Raw genomic sequence first — 15,205 nt, 5'->3', positions numbered from 1 at the left:
AACTGACAAGAATCTTGTTATCAACATAGATGGCGCGAATCGCTGACATGCCACAAAGTGTACACATTTGCGACCACAAATGCCATGAAAACAAATGTGACGATGAGTAGAGAAGACATTGGTCAAGAAGAAAGACAATGAATGCACTGACAAATCCTTTAGCCAAATATTGTTCCGATTCAAAAACAAGAATGAATCTTAGATCAACTCAAGAAATGGAACATCCTCATGGGGCATACGAGAAAAAACCAATCATCAAAAGAAAGCCCTCCTAATGGCACTAGGAGTTGGGGATCGGAGTCGGGCTACCCACGTTAGAAACATCTTCACGAGAGCACTGGCATGCATTCCCGGTCCTATCTTAATCACTCATTCTGGTAAGTCATCATCCTGTTGCGAAAGTCAGATAAGACATGTACTAGTGGCACCACTAATAGTGCACAGTGACTAGTCTAAATGGGTTTCGAGTAGTGCTGCCGCGGTCTGGTTTGGTCTGGTTCAGAGGCAGTTTGACGAGAACCGAGAACCGGACCTTGGTCCGGTTCTACCTTTCTCAATGAACCTTGGACTGAACCTTTGTGAATGGTCCGCAGCGGTCAGGTTCGGTTTTTTTTCGGTTCAAACGTGAACTGGACCCAATGTTTTTTATAGCAAAAAAAATAATCAAAGTACTTGTACTGATAGCTACATACCCAACGAAGCTCCTCAGCCTCTGCTGCAGCAGAAAGGTGCCCGTTCCTATACATTCCTGTGTGATGCATGCAAAAAAGGTGACGGAGTGTCGACGTGCAGAGGCCATGTATGACAAGATCATGATCTCGACTTTAGAGACGAGGTGAAGGTTATTGGTGATGGAGAGGCTAGCAGCGAGGGCGAAAATGATGGCAATGATGATGGGGTACCGCAGTCGAAAGCCACTCCAGAGACTGTTTTGAAGCTTGAAGCTTGCATATATCTGTGGTCTGGAGCTGTTTGCTGGAGATGCTAATACATTGAAAGCATGCAGTAAGCTCAAGCGAGATAGTAATTGAGCTAGGACAACTGGTGTGGACCACGAACATGTGGAATATAATGTTCGAAGATGACGAGTGGAGGGATGGCACCTTGCAAGATTTTGTGGGTATTGGCAGGTTGAGAAGGGCGGGAGGAAGAGGAGAATATGTGGAGGTGTTGCTCGTTCCAATGGAGTATAAAAATCTGGTTATCGTATCCTGTGTATATAACACAATGAAGAAATCATGTTAGGCATTCAAACTTTCAATGTACCCTATCAGTCTGGGCCTAGATTGCACCAAATGGATGCAAATGAGTGTGGGATGACCACACATTGGAATCTGTACATACACAGTGTGTACTATCTCTGAGATTAGACTCCACCGCAACTGATGAAAGCCATGCTGACAGCCAATGACAGCCGAGAAAAGATCAGACTAATCAAACATCAGTCTCAAAATGTGCCGAAGGTAAGAACACTAAACTTACGAAGATCAAGACAATGTCCATGTCAGTAGTGTATTGCTCAAGGAACTTGCCGTCATGTTCCTCTGCGACTCATTTGTACAATACTCGGTCAATTAACATATGAGAAAAATGTACCAAGCTCTCAGACATGGTCTCCCATGCATAAGTATCGATGGGAGGTTCGGGTTTCCATACCCTCAATCTAAGGAACTGGAGGGACTCAGAGAAAAGGTGCCATCAAGTAATGTGAATGTTTGAATTTATCTGAAAATGATTGACTGTATCAGTCCCCCCGAGTCGCACCTTGACCTTGACACAAATTTTTTGCATTACTATTACATAGCATGAGGACCAGGGACTCTCCACCATGGACTTGTCATTGGTGATGATCATTACTGCTTTGTTTCCTCTTGCTCTACTTATACGAGAACAGGATTGCAAACTTCGGTTCTCTGCACTGGCTCAGAGATTACTGTGTAATTTCCTGTCTTCTGAGTTGCAAATTGCCATCAACTCTTAGGCTAGTCAGTTGTGTCTTCCTGGGGATGTATGGAGATTTAGGTAAGTATCTGATGAGTCTTCATGGGATGATATGATGCACGCGTGATTTGCAACCTGAACGGCCCGGGGTTCTCAGTAGAACTTCTCTGACTCGGAGCACAGGATAACCAACCAATGGCAACATGCTGTATAGTACTGACCAGCGCTACATGTTCAATATCTTATAAGTAGTGACCTGAAATGAGGTCGACTCATTCAATAAATCAGTATGAATACTTTTCAAGAGACTCCGAGTCAAGCTGATGCCTTCTTGAGGTTGGGTGTAAGTGCGATTCCTACTTAGTATGGCGTGTCCTGTATCACTGATGTTGTCGTCCCAGTACCCTTATGGTACGGTTGTCGTCTATGATCGCTTTTCTTTGATTCAGTTTGCTTACCTTCACGGTAGTTGCACTAACAGCGCTGTGGGTGAGTGTAAAAATTACCATAATCTTTCAACAATGGCTGAGACTCATGTTTTCACTTGAACATTCAGCTATATGACTACGTACTGTGCATACCCGACGCGGCAAGTACAAATTTCCTGAGTGCCCTAGGGTATACTGATCTGTAGTCGATACAGATTGAGTGTATTGTCGAGTCTCAATGGGGGCTCCCCATGTTTTTCTATCTAACTTGCAGTCACTTGCTCTTTGTATACGTGTTACTGAATATGCTCGGTGAGTGTCTGGCACACATCCCAATTTCCCTCCCTCATCATGCGACTTTCAGCACTTTTTTGGCCTGATGCCCCATATTCTGTACATGCAAATTGGAGATTTGCAGGTGTTCAAAATTAACTCATCCCAATCAAAGGTTTGCCAGTCTTATGAAATTGCCAATATCTGTGAGTCTGGTAAAGCTTCCCAAGGCATGTACTGACTCTGCACCATAACTCATAAGATTTAGGGGTACTGCTGATGTTATTTGCTGAGTGTGGGAGCAATTGGATTACCTAGCAATGATTCTGCACTCTGACATTATTGCACTGGTTCAGGTATATTCATACTCAGGGAATTTGCGATATGGGAACGGGTGAGGTGGTTTACCATATTCCTATTTGTTAGCATCATTGTGAGTCGAATATTTGGAGGCTACAACTAACTCTAGATAATAATGTCTAAATTATCTTGTGCAGGCCTATTTAGTACTGATTATCATTTACATCAAGGAAGTTTGGTTAGCCTTTGGTGCATACAACTTCAAGTTAGACCTTGTGTTTGTTTAATTCCTGACCTCTTAAATACAGGGGAATGCTGGATTCCTGGCACTTTTGGACATGTGCATATGAAAAAGAATGTGTATATAATTTACAGCTTACTGGCTGTTGCTGAGCTAGGTTTGTATTGGGAGCTGCTGCTAATACAAACTTGAACTCACCGCATGCACACAATTTAAGAAGTATTCCTTCTTCTGTTCTATTGCGCTGTCAAGGGTCATGGTGGTTGGAAAACCGACAACCGTTTCATGTGTGGTCTCTTGCAACAAAATTTAATGTATTTCAGCTACAGCTTTGGTTGGTTCTTGCATATCACCTAACACCTTTTGCATATTTATCTACTAAATGCTACAGCTTTGACTCTCGGTGTCATTCTCACAACATTCTTGTTTCTGGTAAGTCAATGTGTACATGTGAAGCCACTCCATTGACGCAAGGCGTAGTTTCCATTTGCACACGTAGTAATAGAGTTTGTCTACTCTCAATTTTGAGGCAATGGTTCAATACTTAATCACTGACAGATACCAAGTTGTTCTGCAATCCATCATAGTCACGTGAATGCACAGGGACTTCTGGAGGTCAGATTGTGCTTCTTGCAGCACCCAGGCAGATCTTTCTTTAACAACGTGGATGGCAAGAGTTCCAGATACCATATAATGGTGCGCTTCCTCTGCTAAATCACCACAATCATACAGCTGGCACTTGTTGATCAAGCCACAGTGCTACTTGGAACATGCTGACCCTTCAATTATGCCGCTTCTATCTACTTGTGGAGTTTATCAATAACAAGCAGCGAGTTTCGGTCGTTATTTATTACAAGAAAACAGGATTTGAAGACTGTTATAATGATATCTATGTATTCTTCTTCTGGAGGGATGTGACTGTCGTCTGCTTAACTGTTATGCCGAAAGGCAGTGATACTGAAAGAGCATCGCAGTGTATTTATATAGATTATGGGAAATCTAGTAACTTCCAGTGTACTTTAGTATGTCATATGGTGGAGCAACTACATAGATAACTCTATCCTAAACATCAATGACTTCAAGCTCATTGTATTCTATTGTGTAATGTGCTGAACCTACCACTTCGTGATCAAACTTTGTGTTGAGCAAATAAATTCTATCCTTATCGACCCACACATCTGCTAACTCTGATTCAGCAGAACCGAACCTTCTGTCCAATATGACCTCGACATAAGGCAGGGATGTTATCAAGCTCTTCGCAGGTCTACCAGTCCATTTGTTGAATTCTGGTATTGTGGATGGTTCTTTCACCACTCGTCCCAGACCCCGCCTGTTTGTCACAGCTAGTGGGCTGAAGTCCAAAACATGTAATGTATACTCCACGTCACCTGAGGCTGATGTGCTGACCAATGCTTGCAAGACTCGATTCCCGCTAACGTGAACTTTGAGTTCACATGAGAACTCGAAAATACGAGTATTTAAAGGGCCCCAGTGTTCCCATGGTACTGGTGCTGCTGCTGCTATTCCTTCAAGGTTGAAGAAAATCCTTGTGGAAATAATGAAGGTCCGACACCCTCCTGTGGTAATGCATAGCAGCTGGTTTTTGAGATCTGAAATGTACATCGCTTGTTGGGCTTGTAGCTGTGGGGAGCTATCAATATGATCCATCGGAAGGAAGCACTGTATATTCAGATATAGGACGGGCATCAGGAAGCACACCAGCAATTATGGTGTCTGGGACATATCCTCGATCGAATAGAGCTTCAAATGCCCAGCAACAATGAGCAACCTATTGTTTCTGAGAAAGCAAAAGTCAATCGAGTTGGGCTTGAAATTCGTGCTGCTGAGGATGCTCTAGACAGCGAATCAGCGCTCAGCTGTCAAGTCTTTCAAATATTTTCTGGCCATGACTTACATTAGATGTCGCTGAGTGTTGCCAGTCCCAAATATCCAGCTGCCACATCTCCTCGAATGGATATGCAAAGGAGTGCCACAAAGCAATATGCCTCCCAAATCCCTTGAGCTTGGCACTTTCTGTAACAAAGCATTTGTCCTTGGATGCAGGCAGCACTGACAAAAACAATGTCCGTCCAGCAGCTTGGGGGTGAATGCCATCCTTATCCAGGGCCCCAAGGTCAATGTAGAGTGTCTTGTCATTCGACTCGAGTGTAGCATCAGTGACAGAATACATGATGGCAATCAGGTTTTGTGCTGGATCCATGAACACATTGAGGTTGTCTGAGTCAGGAACTGACAATGATGTTCCTGCAGACCAGTTGCACTTGACTGTCTTTTGTAAGGGCCTTGGCAGTATTGGAATGATTGCGGCCTGGTCCTCTTCTTAATCCCACAAGTAGATATGCCCATCTGCGATGAACTTCTCGTCAGAGTGCATGTTCTTTGGTAGAGAGACTGTTTCGAAAGAGTGGGAGTCGACTTTGAACTATGCATGAGCTTTGTCCCTCAAAAGTTGTAGGCACCTGGAAACAGGGATGCCAACATTGTCAATATTGGGAACATGGAGCAACCATTGGCCACTGAGTTCGACGATGTACTGAAGCTCGGAAGAGGACATGTACATCTGGTGAAGGGCCTTAGATACCTGCAAGACGATCATTGTAAGTATAAAAGTCCATATAGGACAACAACAGCATCACCACAATCATAAATTGGGCTCACAGATGTACAACGAAGGATATCTCGGCCTGAAAGAAAGCTCAAAATGTTGAGCTGTAGTTCTCTAGGAAGAGAAAAAAACCCTGCACTAGGTTTCATCTCATGGCTCATTAACATTCTCTTAACAAGGCAAGATAGGCAATTAGTCTTGACTAGATACAATTGAAAGATTCAAGCACCTGCTTATACCAACCATACAAGAGGTCTTTCAAACACACAGTTGGAGGATTACTAAGCAGAAGGTCCTACACTATGTAATACTGTTTCTTGACGGAGTTGCTACTACGTATGCAAAAAAGTCCTCTCTGGTTAGGTTTTTTGGCCATAACTAGTATGCAGTACATTTTACTGCAAGTGGGGGATTTTCGGCCCAGGACCACCCTGCCCTTTCTGTTGAGGTACCATGAATCGAAGGAGCAGTCCCATTGATTTAATCATGATATGGCAGATAAATGAACAACTACCCCATAGATGAAAGATACATACATGTCAGTAATACTGGTTCCAATTCTGTACAACCAAATCATGTTTCCTTGACGTCAACCTAACACTGAGTGCGCCATGTTCTTTTAACAACAATGTCACTCGATTTAAAATGGACCTTACTCAAAAAGAATCCGACCTGCCTAGCTCGAACAGGCAACCTCAAGATGAATTTATTCCATTACAGTCTCGCGCTCTTCCAACTGAGCTAAGGTTGGTTACATTTAGGTGACATTTGCCAATCCAAGAGGTTTCAAGTGCAAACAATGCATTGATAAGGGTGAAGATTAGCTGAAATACAAGAGATCAATATCAGAATCTGCTTGAAAGTAAATATCAATATGCAGTTATCATTTGTCATTAAGGGTCATGCATAGTAGAAGGTAAAGTAGAGAATGAGAATGAAAGTGATAAAAATGATGATAAGTTTCAAGAATTCAGATGCATAAGATGGCGGACTCTGCCTTTCACATGATTGTGCATCAACGAGACTTCTTTTCCTTGTCTTCTTCAACAGCGGAGGGAAGGGCACTGGTTGGAGCAGTGGTTGGAGTATTTTTGGCTAAGGACTTATGGACGAATTCTCCAGCTGCAATGTCGAGCGATGTGCAACCCTCTTCAGAGCTAGTTCGGTAACCCAAGGTAAAGTAAATTTGCCAACTTCAAGGATGATGTAAGGCCAGCACAGTAGGTGCCGATAGCTGAGTTTCAACCTTATGATATCAATATTAGTAGGACTTGTTATCCATCGTGCTCATTGCTTTAGGGATAGATATCGATAGATTATGGATACCATTGACCCCTTGCTCCAACAACTCGCTCAAGCCCAGGCTGTTCAGCCGCCAGCTGCAGGCCGTCAGCAGAATCATATGCGAATCCTACATCACATTGCACTACTCGTCAGTGTCCTTCTGACTGCTACACACTCATTGCTTCAGGACTCTGTACCTGAGGCATACCACACATCGGCCCTCTCAGGTGAAGAATGGGTCATGGAACTCATCATTGGTCACCCAGATTGTATGTGATGCGAACTTGGCATGCATGCAGATGTCTTTCACATGCTCATAGCCGAACTTTGTGTTTTGGGTTATGCTAGCTCATGCCACATTTCGCTCGAAGAGCAACTTGCCATCTTTCTATATACGTGTGTTACAGGGCTAACAATCTGTCATGTCGGGGACCGTTTTCAATGGTCAAACGACACCATCTCAAAGTAAGTTTGTTTTTAATGTTATTTATGATGAGCTCACAAATAATTCCAGGTATTTCTGGAAGATCTTGTTTATCTTTGCGTCCCCCCCGTTCTACACAACCTACATACGTTCTCCCAATGACACCAATGACGTCTCCAGCAACATCCATAACAACCCAAAATTCTGGCCTTACTTCAAGGACGCTATCGGTGTGATCAACAGCAGCCACATCCATGCTCGCCCCTCATCATCTGACCGCCCCTCATATCGTAATCACAAAGGTTTTGTTTCTCAAAACTGTCTATTCACCTGCACCTTCAACCTCAAGTTCTCATATGCTCTCACTGGCTGGGAGGGATCCGCCACAGATGTATGCCTCTATGACGAGGCTCGTTCAGGCAGTTTGTATGTCCCTCCCAGAAAATATTTCTTAGCAGATGCGGGATTCCCTTTGTGTGATGAGCTCTTAGTCCCCTACTGCAGTGTCCATTATCATTTGGCTGAATGGGGACACACTAATCTTAGGTATGTTTTATTTATTTTATATTTTAGGTTTTTTAATAACTATTCTATGTTTGCAGACCAACAACCAAAGAAGAGCTCTTCAATCTGCAACACTCATCCGCTCGAAATGTGATTGAGCAGATCTTTGGCGTGTTAAAACACCATTTTCATATTCTTTTGCTCTCACCTGAATATCCTATGACCATCCAGGCATGTATACCTGCCGCGCTATGCGCGATTCACAATTTCATATTGACTCACAACCCTGATGACAACATGCTCCCAGACGACAATGATGAACACTTCAATTATGACAACCCAGAGCACCAAGGGATCCCCGATGACGAGGAGGTGTTTGACAGAGCAGGAGGCATGAAGGAAGTGCGCAATCGTATTGCGTGCTGCATGTGGGAAGATTATCAGACCATTTTGCAGCAGTGGGGCCCGCTAGATGACTCCTTTGAAGATTCTGACAATGATATGTAGCACTATAGCACGACTCTCATGTATCCGCTGCCATCAAAGCACAAGATGTTTGCATTACCATGCTTCAACTACTGCATTATCATCATATGTTGTGTCAATAGCGCATTTTACATGAGTATACTAACTATCAGGCACAGGAAGTTGAAGTCCCAACCGCTGGGCTGTGGAAAGAATAAAAGCACGGCGCATCTCCTTGTCAGCGGTCTGTGTGTATATGTCAGTAGCTGCAGGGTCCATAGAAAAAACCTGTTGTATTATAAGCCGCTCTGCGAACGGCAACTCTGCATCCTCAACCTGCAACATCTGCATGGCCCTCGAGCGCTGGTCCATTACCCGATCCTCAGGATAGACCATACGCTCAGCAATTACATCTGTCAAGTGATTGACAGAGCTCTGGAATCCCATCATGGCTACAGCTGTGGTGGCCTTCGATATCTTGGTGTCCAACATGTTAGCGTTCTTTGTAGAACCACTCTGAGTCTGTGCATGGCCTCCTGATCCACGGCCTGATGCGCAGCCTGATACTGTCTTCGCTCTTTTGATAGAGCTCGACTCGGAGGGAGGCGGCATTTGCATTTGAGAAACTGAGGTAGATGCAGATGAGGCGGTCAGCTCCATGTCAGTGTGAGAATGTTTGCCAGGAGGAGGCATGAAGGACGGAGAAGTAGGAGGAGGCATGAAGGATGGAGAAGCAGGTGTAGAAGTGAGGGCTGCTGCTGCAGGGGCGGTGCTAGGACCAGCAACACCAGCACTAGATGTGGCAATAACGGGACCAATCATGGTATTGTGTTCACCTCTGGGTACGCTAGGACTGGAGCTTGAGCTTAAGGGAGGGGGGAGAGCTATATTGGGTTGGTACCCTGTGCGCCCTTGGGCGCCACTGCCTTGTGGTATTATGCTGTCCATTTGCTTGTAGTGTCTCCATCCCGATGCACAAAAAGGGTGCATGACTGAATTTCCCTATTATCAAACAGTGAGATGCATGAAATAGCATTAGCGAACTTGATGTACCTTCTTGGAAACATATTCATTCCATACTGAGGTTGAAGCCTCGCCCTCGACATTTGCCCCTCTAATATTGTCCCAGTAAACACCAGACTGCTGGCGATACTTCTGAATAGCATTGAAAGTCTGCTTTAACTACACGATCTCTTATCAAGTCTATAAATAAATGATATACTGATATGACTTACTGACGCCCATTTTGTCTTACACATTGCCCCACTCTTCACTGGACCATGCTCCAGGTACTCAGCAATAGCCTCTGCAGCACCATTGTAAGTCACATCTTTGAAGTTGCCAGCATCACCGATCTTGTCCTGATTGTTGGATAGGTAGAGGAGAAACTGATCAACCTCTGTGTCGGTCCAAACAGCCCTCTCTGTAGTAGTATGAGATGACTCCTGAGCCATGGAGAGGATGTGGACTTAATCTGATAACACTATTGATATGACACTAGCCCAGATGTTGTTCCAATTGCATAGATCTTGAGTCGTATGCTGGGGTGTGTGATAGCTAGACATGGGATCAAAGGAAGTTCAAGCTCCAATGTCGGTCTCCAACCGGAAGCTACTGTGCTGACCTTACATCATCCTTGAAGTTGGCAAATTTACTTTACCTTGGGTTACCGAACTAGCTCTCAGGAACCTTGGGTGAAGAGAAGAACCATCCACCAGGGAAGAAATGAGAAGAGGTCATGGACTCCAGTCTGTTGCGGTTGGCTCTGTTGTTGGTGGGAATATCAATGCGAAGGGTGCTGGATTCAGTGACCTCAGCAGCATTAAGCTCATCAACAGCAAACAAGCTTGGCCTGAATGCACAAAGTCAGAAGTAAGGAAGGAAGCGGGGTAAACATGGACTGACTTCTTGTTGGTGAACTTCTGTGGCTCTTCGAGAGCAGGGAATGTCTGAGGGGTCTCTCGGGCAAATGGAGTTCCACTGGCCTCAACGTCGTCATATGTCTCAGAGAGGTCTGAAACAGTCACATTACCCTCTGAGCACAAGGGAGTCTCTGTCATGACAGGCTCATCTACAGATGCTCATGTCTCGGTGATGAGGACAGGTGGGATGGGCTCTTCATCAGCCACAAGTACAGGAATGCTAGAGAGTGGACCAGTTAGATATTCTATTTCATTAAGCTCCTCTACTTCTTCAACAGCATCATTTGGCCCCTGCTTGGTGACAGAATATGAAGGGGTCCATAGGGACTTTGGTCTTTCTCCAACAGGGTCATTGACGGGTGTCAGAAGCCCTGAGTCTGATTTGACCTCAGGAACATCCTCTACACCAACCTACAGATTTTTTAGCAAATGCAAAGCTCAATACCAATACAATCTTATGGGTAGTTGGGTCTCAATGATAAATGAACCATAGTCAACAAACTCATCATCCTTAGCAACTGCTTGATCCTCAAGTGCAGATGCTAGTTCAAGCCCAGTAACTGAGTAGGACAGCATCCAGGGAGAACTACTATGCTCTCTGTCAGGGTCAGTAGTACTCAATTGCTGTTGAAAACACTTAGCATAAATAAGTAGTAACCTACTGTACTCTCGTCATCAACAATGAACGATCCCTGTTCAATTTCCTCCTTAGGTACTTCCTCCACAGTAGGTGACTCGGGTGGAGCCTGTACCGAAGGTTCTGCTTGAGCGATGACACCTTGCTCTGAAGCAACATCCTGAGGAATATCTGACTCATCTAGCATTGCCGAAAGCGTAGCATGTATGTCTGCAATGACTGTGGTAGAACTGATTACTTCGCCAGAAATGAATGCTTCTGTAAAAGAAACAGGTTGCTCTTCAAATGCCTCTGCTGCAACAAACTGGGTAGCACTTGGGGGAAGTTGCTCCAAGTCATCAAGTCCCTCATTAGTGTGAGCCATATTGCCTTGTACAGTCACTGAGCAAGAAGGCGTCCAAGGTGATTTGAGGTGAGGCTCTTCCAGTTCGCCAAGCACAACCTATTCTCAAGTTAAGTCAAAGGCAGACAGGCAATAGGGGTCAAATTGTACCTGTTCCTCTGCCAAAGGTAAAACCTCAATTTGGGATTGTCCATACACTTCCATATCAGCTGCAATCTCTGGAACAACTGCGGCTACTTCATCAATAACAATCTCGGGTGCAGGCACTTCCGACTCGACAGTGGCAGGTTCATGTCCTGCTGCTGCTACAGGATCCATCTCAGCAGTAGCAATGGGTTCGGGGCCAGGGATTGTGACTGGTCCTGAGTCAACAGTAATGGAGTCGTGTGTATCAACAGACTCTGCTTCTGTAGCAATAACAAATTTGACAGGAACCTCAGACACTGTAGTTGGGGCGATGGAAGCTTCCTCTGATTCAGTTGACAGGACATCTGGCCCTGTCGCAGCCTCAGCTGGAGCCGAGATGACCTCAGGAACAAACACTTCCACTTCTGGTTCAGTGGGAGCAGCTGGCTCGTCCTCAGCATCAAAGGCACCCTGTGGCGACTCGTTATCACCCTCCTTTTCTGCTGCAATACATACATCAACCTCTGTAGCAAATTCCTCTGCCTCTGTACCCGCACCTGATATCTCAGCTGGCACAATAGTGTCTACTGCTTCCAACGCTAGCACGGTTTCTTCAGTCAGATCTAATTCGCCAACTTCTGTGACAGGCTCCGCAGTTGCTACAGTATCTTCAACCAGTTCCATTTCAGTGGCTTTTGGGGTCAGCTCCAAAATTACCGCAGGCTCCAAGCCAGGCTCACAGGCCAAACTCTCCTCTACAATGACCTCACGCAATATTGGTTAAATTGGTGCAGCTTGGAGCATCACTGGCATGATGCCTGACTTGGCTGTGGAAGATTGTGTTTCAACCACAGATGCTTGTTCGTCCAATATGATTTCACTTTCAGGAGTGGCCTCTGCTACTGAACCAATGGACGCTATAACCACGGTCTCGATGACTGCAGATTCTTCTCCGACAGACGGAGCCTCCACTTGCATTATGCTTGCTTCCACATCAATCAGGTCACATGCATCTGCTACGATAGCTGGTTCTGGTTCTGCAGTTATAGTAGATATTTCCTGCAATGTCGTCAAGATGAGGGAGAAATGTTGCATTGAAAGCACCACAACTCACCTCTGCTTCAACAGCAGGGGGGACAACAACCTCTTCCAACATATCAGCAGTTGGGCTGAATTCGGTGCTTGAATGGGAAATGGGCATCTCGTCCTGACAGGAAGGCTCTGCAGTAGTAGTGCTCCCAACACCGTTTATGGAAGTTGTAATAAAGTCTGATAGGGACATGTCAGGCCTGGTACTAGCAGCGATAGGAGGCTCTCCATAATCTAAAGAGGCCTTAGAAGCTTCCACAACGATTGTGGCAACATCGATAAAGGGTATTTCTGTGCCTACACTGTCAGTGATTGGTAATTCGTCCTGCAGGCTGATTGTTAGAGAGTGGACACGTCAAAAACATGTCTGCGCATGTGCACACCTTGGGTATCTCTAAATAACTGTACCAGAAATCTCAGTCGTGTCCTCTTGGACGAGCTCTGCAAGACTTTCAGGCTTGTCACATGGGATGATTGTGAGAGTTGTAAGCTGCTCGAACTCTTCTACAAAAAGAGACTTGTGGTGGCCATTGGTGAGAGGCTCGGAGTCATGGATAAGGATGGTGTTCTCCTTATCAAAGTCACTGGCATGCAGGGCAGGTGCCTCTGGCCCCATATCATCAACCAACTTGCCCTGGATACAATTCAGTCACACAGGAGCTACAACACAGCAAAGGGTGGCACACACGACATTGAGAACCTCCACAGATGTTTCCGCCACGAGGGTGTTATCAGAGGAGGCAGTCACCAAGCTATTGTCGGTCTTCTCACTGGCTCTGGAAACATCTTTGGCACCTAGTGTAGGCTCTTGCACACAATAGAAAGCAACCTTGACGACCTCCCCATCAGTCACTAATTGGCTAGGCTCGAAAGAATTTGCACCGTCGTGTAGCTGGTGGCCATGAGATATCAGGTCATCAGTGACTGAAAGCCACAGTAGACATCTTCTCAAATAATGATAGTAGGGAATGTGCTATGAGAAGTGAGAGAGGTAGAGAGATTGCAAAGTTCATTCTTCTGAGCGAACCCGACCAGTCGCAGCTGCAAAAAAATGCAAGCAACATGCACAAAGAAGCTCAACAGAAATTCGCTTCAAAGTCTACTGCAACTGGTCACGTGTTACTATTCAAACCTACACAATCAATCTGGTCACTGTCAAACACTGCGCTCAGTGGTTTCGCAATGGTCATTAATCATTTCCCACCAGGGGATGAGGTTAATAGTGACAAATGAATGATGCTCTTTTATAATGCACAAAGGAGCACAAAGTGGGGCACATTGGAACAAAAACAAGTGACTAAAGTATGAATAATATGAAACGAGGAAAGACAGGTGATATGTATCAAATAAAACAGTCCGTCGCGCGTCATGATCGTGTCCGTACTATCAACATGCTTAGAAGAGAGCAGCACCAATGAGACCCATCACACCAGCAACACCCATTGCCGAAGAGACAGATAGGGTACTGGCAGCGCCGGTCTTCTGGGTCGTACCAGAGGATGCAGTGGTAGTGGCAGAAGTTTTAGCACCAGAAGAGCTTGTACCAGACGCGGACGCGGAAGATCTAAGCGAGTAGATGACTTAGTAGCCGCCAAAGCCCATGCAATAATTGCAACTTACCCAGAGGTCGGAGTAGAGGTGCCACTGGCAACGGCGCTACCACTCGACGAACCACCCTCATCTACTGCTGTGTTCAGGCAGGAGGTGTCGCTGCCAGGCATGATAGTGACGATGTCAGAGTATGCCGTATTACCGGTACTGTCCTTCAGAGCGATGTTACTGGATTCCAGTGTCAGCTAGACATCTCCAAGAATGTCAGAGTAACTCACAAGATAGTGTTAGCTTGAAGATCAACGTTCCACGTATAGGATGTGCCCGTTTGTGTAGCGAAGGATTTGATCTGTTAGAAAATGTCTCAGGACGGCCAGCCAGCTTCAGTATAAAGATAATCGCTAACAGGTGACGCCATTGATTGCCCGCCTGCGATGCGAGTTAATAAAACGACACATAATCAATCGAACGACGACATACCAGGCACGAGGGTCAAGTAGTAGGGAGACTGTCCACCAGACCAACTAAACAAAATGGGCTCTAGAGGACAAGCAATATTAGAGCGTGACACTAATTCACAGCAAAGTACATGCGGCATTCAACAACATTGGCCCTGCACCACACGATGAGCACTCTCACGCGTACTAGGAAATCTAAGAGAGAACACGTACGGTGTGTTGATGGTAAGACCGAAGACAACCGGAACGGCGGAAACGAGAGCCACGAAAACGGTGGTGAGCTTCATGGTCGATATAGGTATGCTGAACGAACGCGTCGCGAATAGCGGGTCGGGTATTTTTTTTATTCGAGAAAATAAGAGAACGAGAGATGAAATAGAACGTTAGTGTTACCACGGCACTCTTAAGGCTTGGCGGAGTTTGAAGTCTGGTACGCTGCCGATACCACGGCAGAATCATTTTTCACGTCCGCGAACTATCGATTTGAACTGATAGTCAGCCTCAAACTGATACTGACACTGAAAATTTTGGCTGACGCTAAAGTGCGTTCACATGCAACGAAACTTGTTGAGGCTAACAAGGCATTTATGCGA

General features: G+C 45.3%; 3 protein-coding genes and 1 non-coding gene across 4 annotated transcripts; all 4 read right to left on the bottom strand.

Annotated features, from left to right (window-relative positions):
• Window positions 1-4,072: 4,072 nt before the first annotated feature.
• F5891DRAFT_976237 (uncharacterized protein) lies at window positions 4,073-5,374 on the bottom strand (the record flags this gene model as incomplete). Its single annotated transcript, XM_041376589.1, has 4 exons — window positions 4,073-4,140; window positions 4,191-4,245; window positions 4,303-4,863; window positions 5,099-5,374. The coding sequence occupies 4 exons, from the start codon at window positions 5,372-5,374 to the stop codon at window positions 4,073-4,075; spliced, it is 960 nt and encodes a 319-aa protein (XP_041230855.1).
• A 1,101-nt stretch (window positions 5,375-6,475) lies between these two features.
• Window positions 6,476-6,560, bottom strand: F5891DRAFT_t32. Its single transcript has one exon. It is a non-coding gene; the product is annotated as a tRNA-Tyr (tRNA).
• A 3,600-nt stretch (window positions 6,561-10,160) lies between these two features.
• F5891DRAFT_1183219 (uncharacterized protein) lies at window positions 10,161-12,198 on the bottom strand (the record flags this gene model as incomplete). The annotated part of the gene is made up of 5 exons (XM_041366256.1): window positions 10,161-10,338; window positions 10,392-10,552; window positions 10,622-10,819; window positions 11,071-11,487; window positions 11,539-12,198. 5 exons carry the CDS (start codon window positions 12,196-12,198, stop codon window positions 10,161-10,163), a joined length of 1,614 nt encoding a protein of 537 aa, XP_041230854.1.
• A 1,508-nt stretch (window positions 12,199-13,706) lies between these two features.
• Window positions 13,707-15,154, bottom strand: F5891DRAFT_1008518 (uncharacterized protein). The gene is made up of 7 exons (XM_041360544.1): window positions 14,826-15,154; window positions 14,748-14,767; window positions 14,635-14,694; window positions 14,561-14,583; window positions 14,433-14,503; window positions 14,224-14,382; window positions 13,707-14,167 (listed from the first exon to the last, which is right to left on the bottom strand). Exons 1-7 carry the CDS (start codon window positions 14,897-14,899, stop codon window positions 13,999-14,001), a joined length of 576 nt encoding a protein of 191 aa, XP_041230853.1. The 5' UTR covers window positions 14,900-15,154; the 3' UTR covers window positions 13,707-13,998.
• Between the last annotated feature and the right edge of the window lie 51 nt (window positions 15,155-15,205).

The sequence above is a fragment of the Suillus fuscotomentosus genome (assembly GCF_016647785.1).
Source record: "Suillus fuscotomentosus strain FC203 chromosome Unknown F5891scaffold_7, whole genome shotgun sequence".
Lineage (NCBI taxonomy): Eukaryota > Fungi > Basidiomycota > Agaricomycetes > Boletales > Suillaceae > Suillus > Suillus fuscotomentosus.
The sequence above is the reverse complement of the archived record's forward strand: the minus strand, read 5'-3'. Positions and strand labels throughout refer to the sequence as shown.

Coding starts and splice junctions, on each gene's coding strand:
- F5891DRAFT_1008518 (XM_041360544.1), bottom strand. CDS start 14,899: ATGAAGCTCACCACCGTTTTCGTGGCTCTCGTTTCCGCCGTTCCGGTT. Junction 14,695..14,747: donor GGCCAATGTTGTTGAATGCC/GCATGTACTTTG, acceptor CTTGTCCTCTAG/AGCCCATTTTGTTTAGTTGG. Junction 14,504..14,560: donor GGCAATCAATGGCGTCACCT/GTTAGCGATTAT, acceptor ATTTTCTAACAG/ATCAAATCCTTCGCTACACA.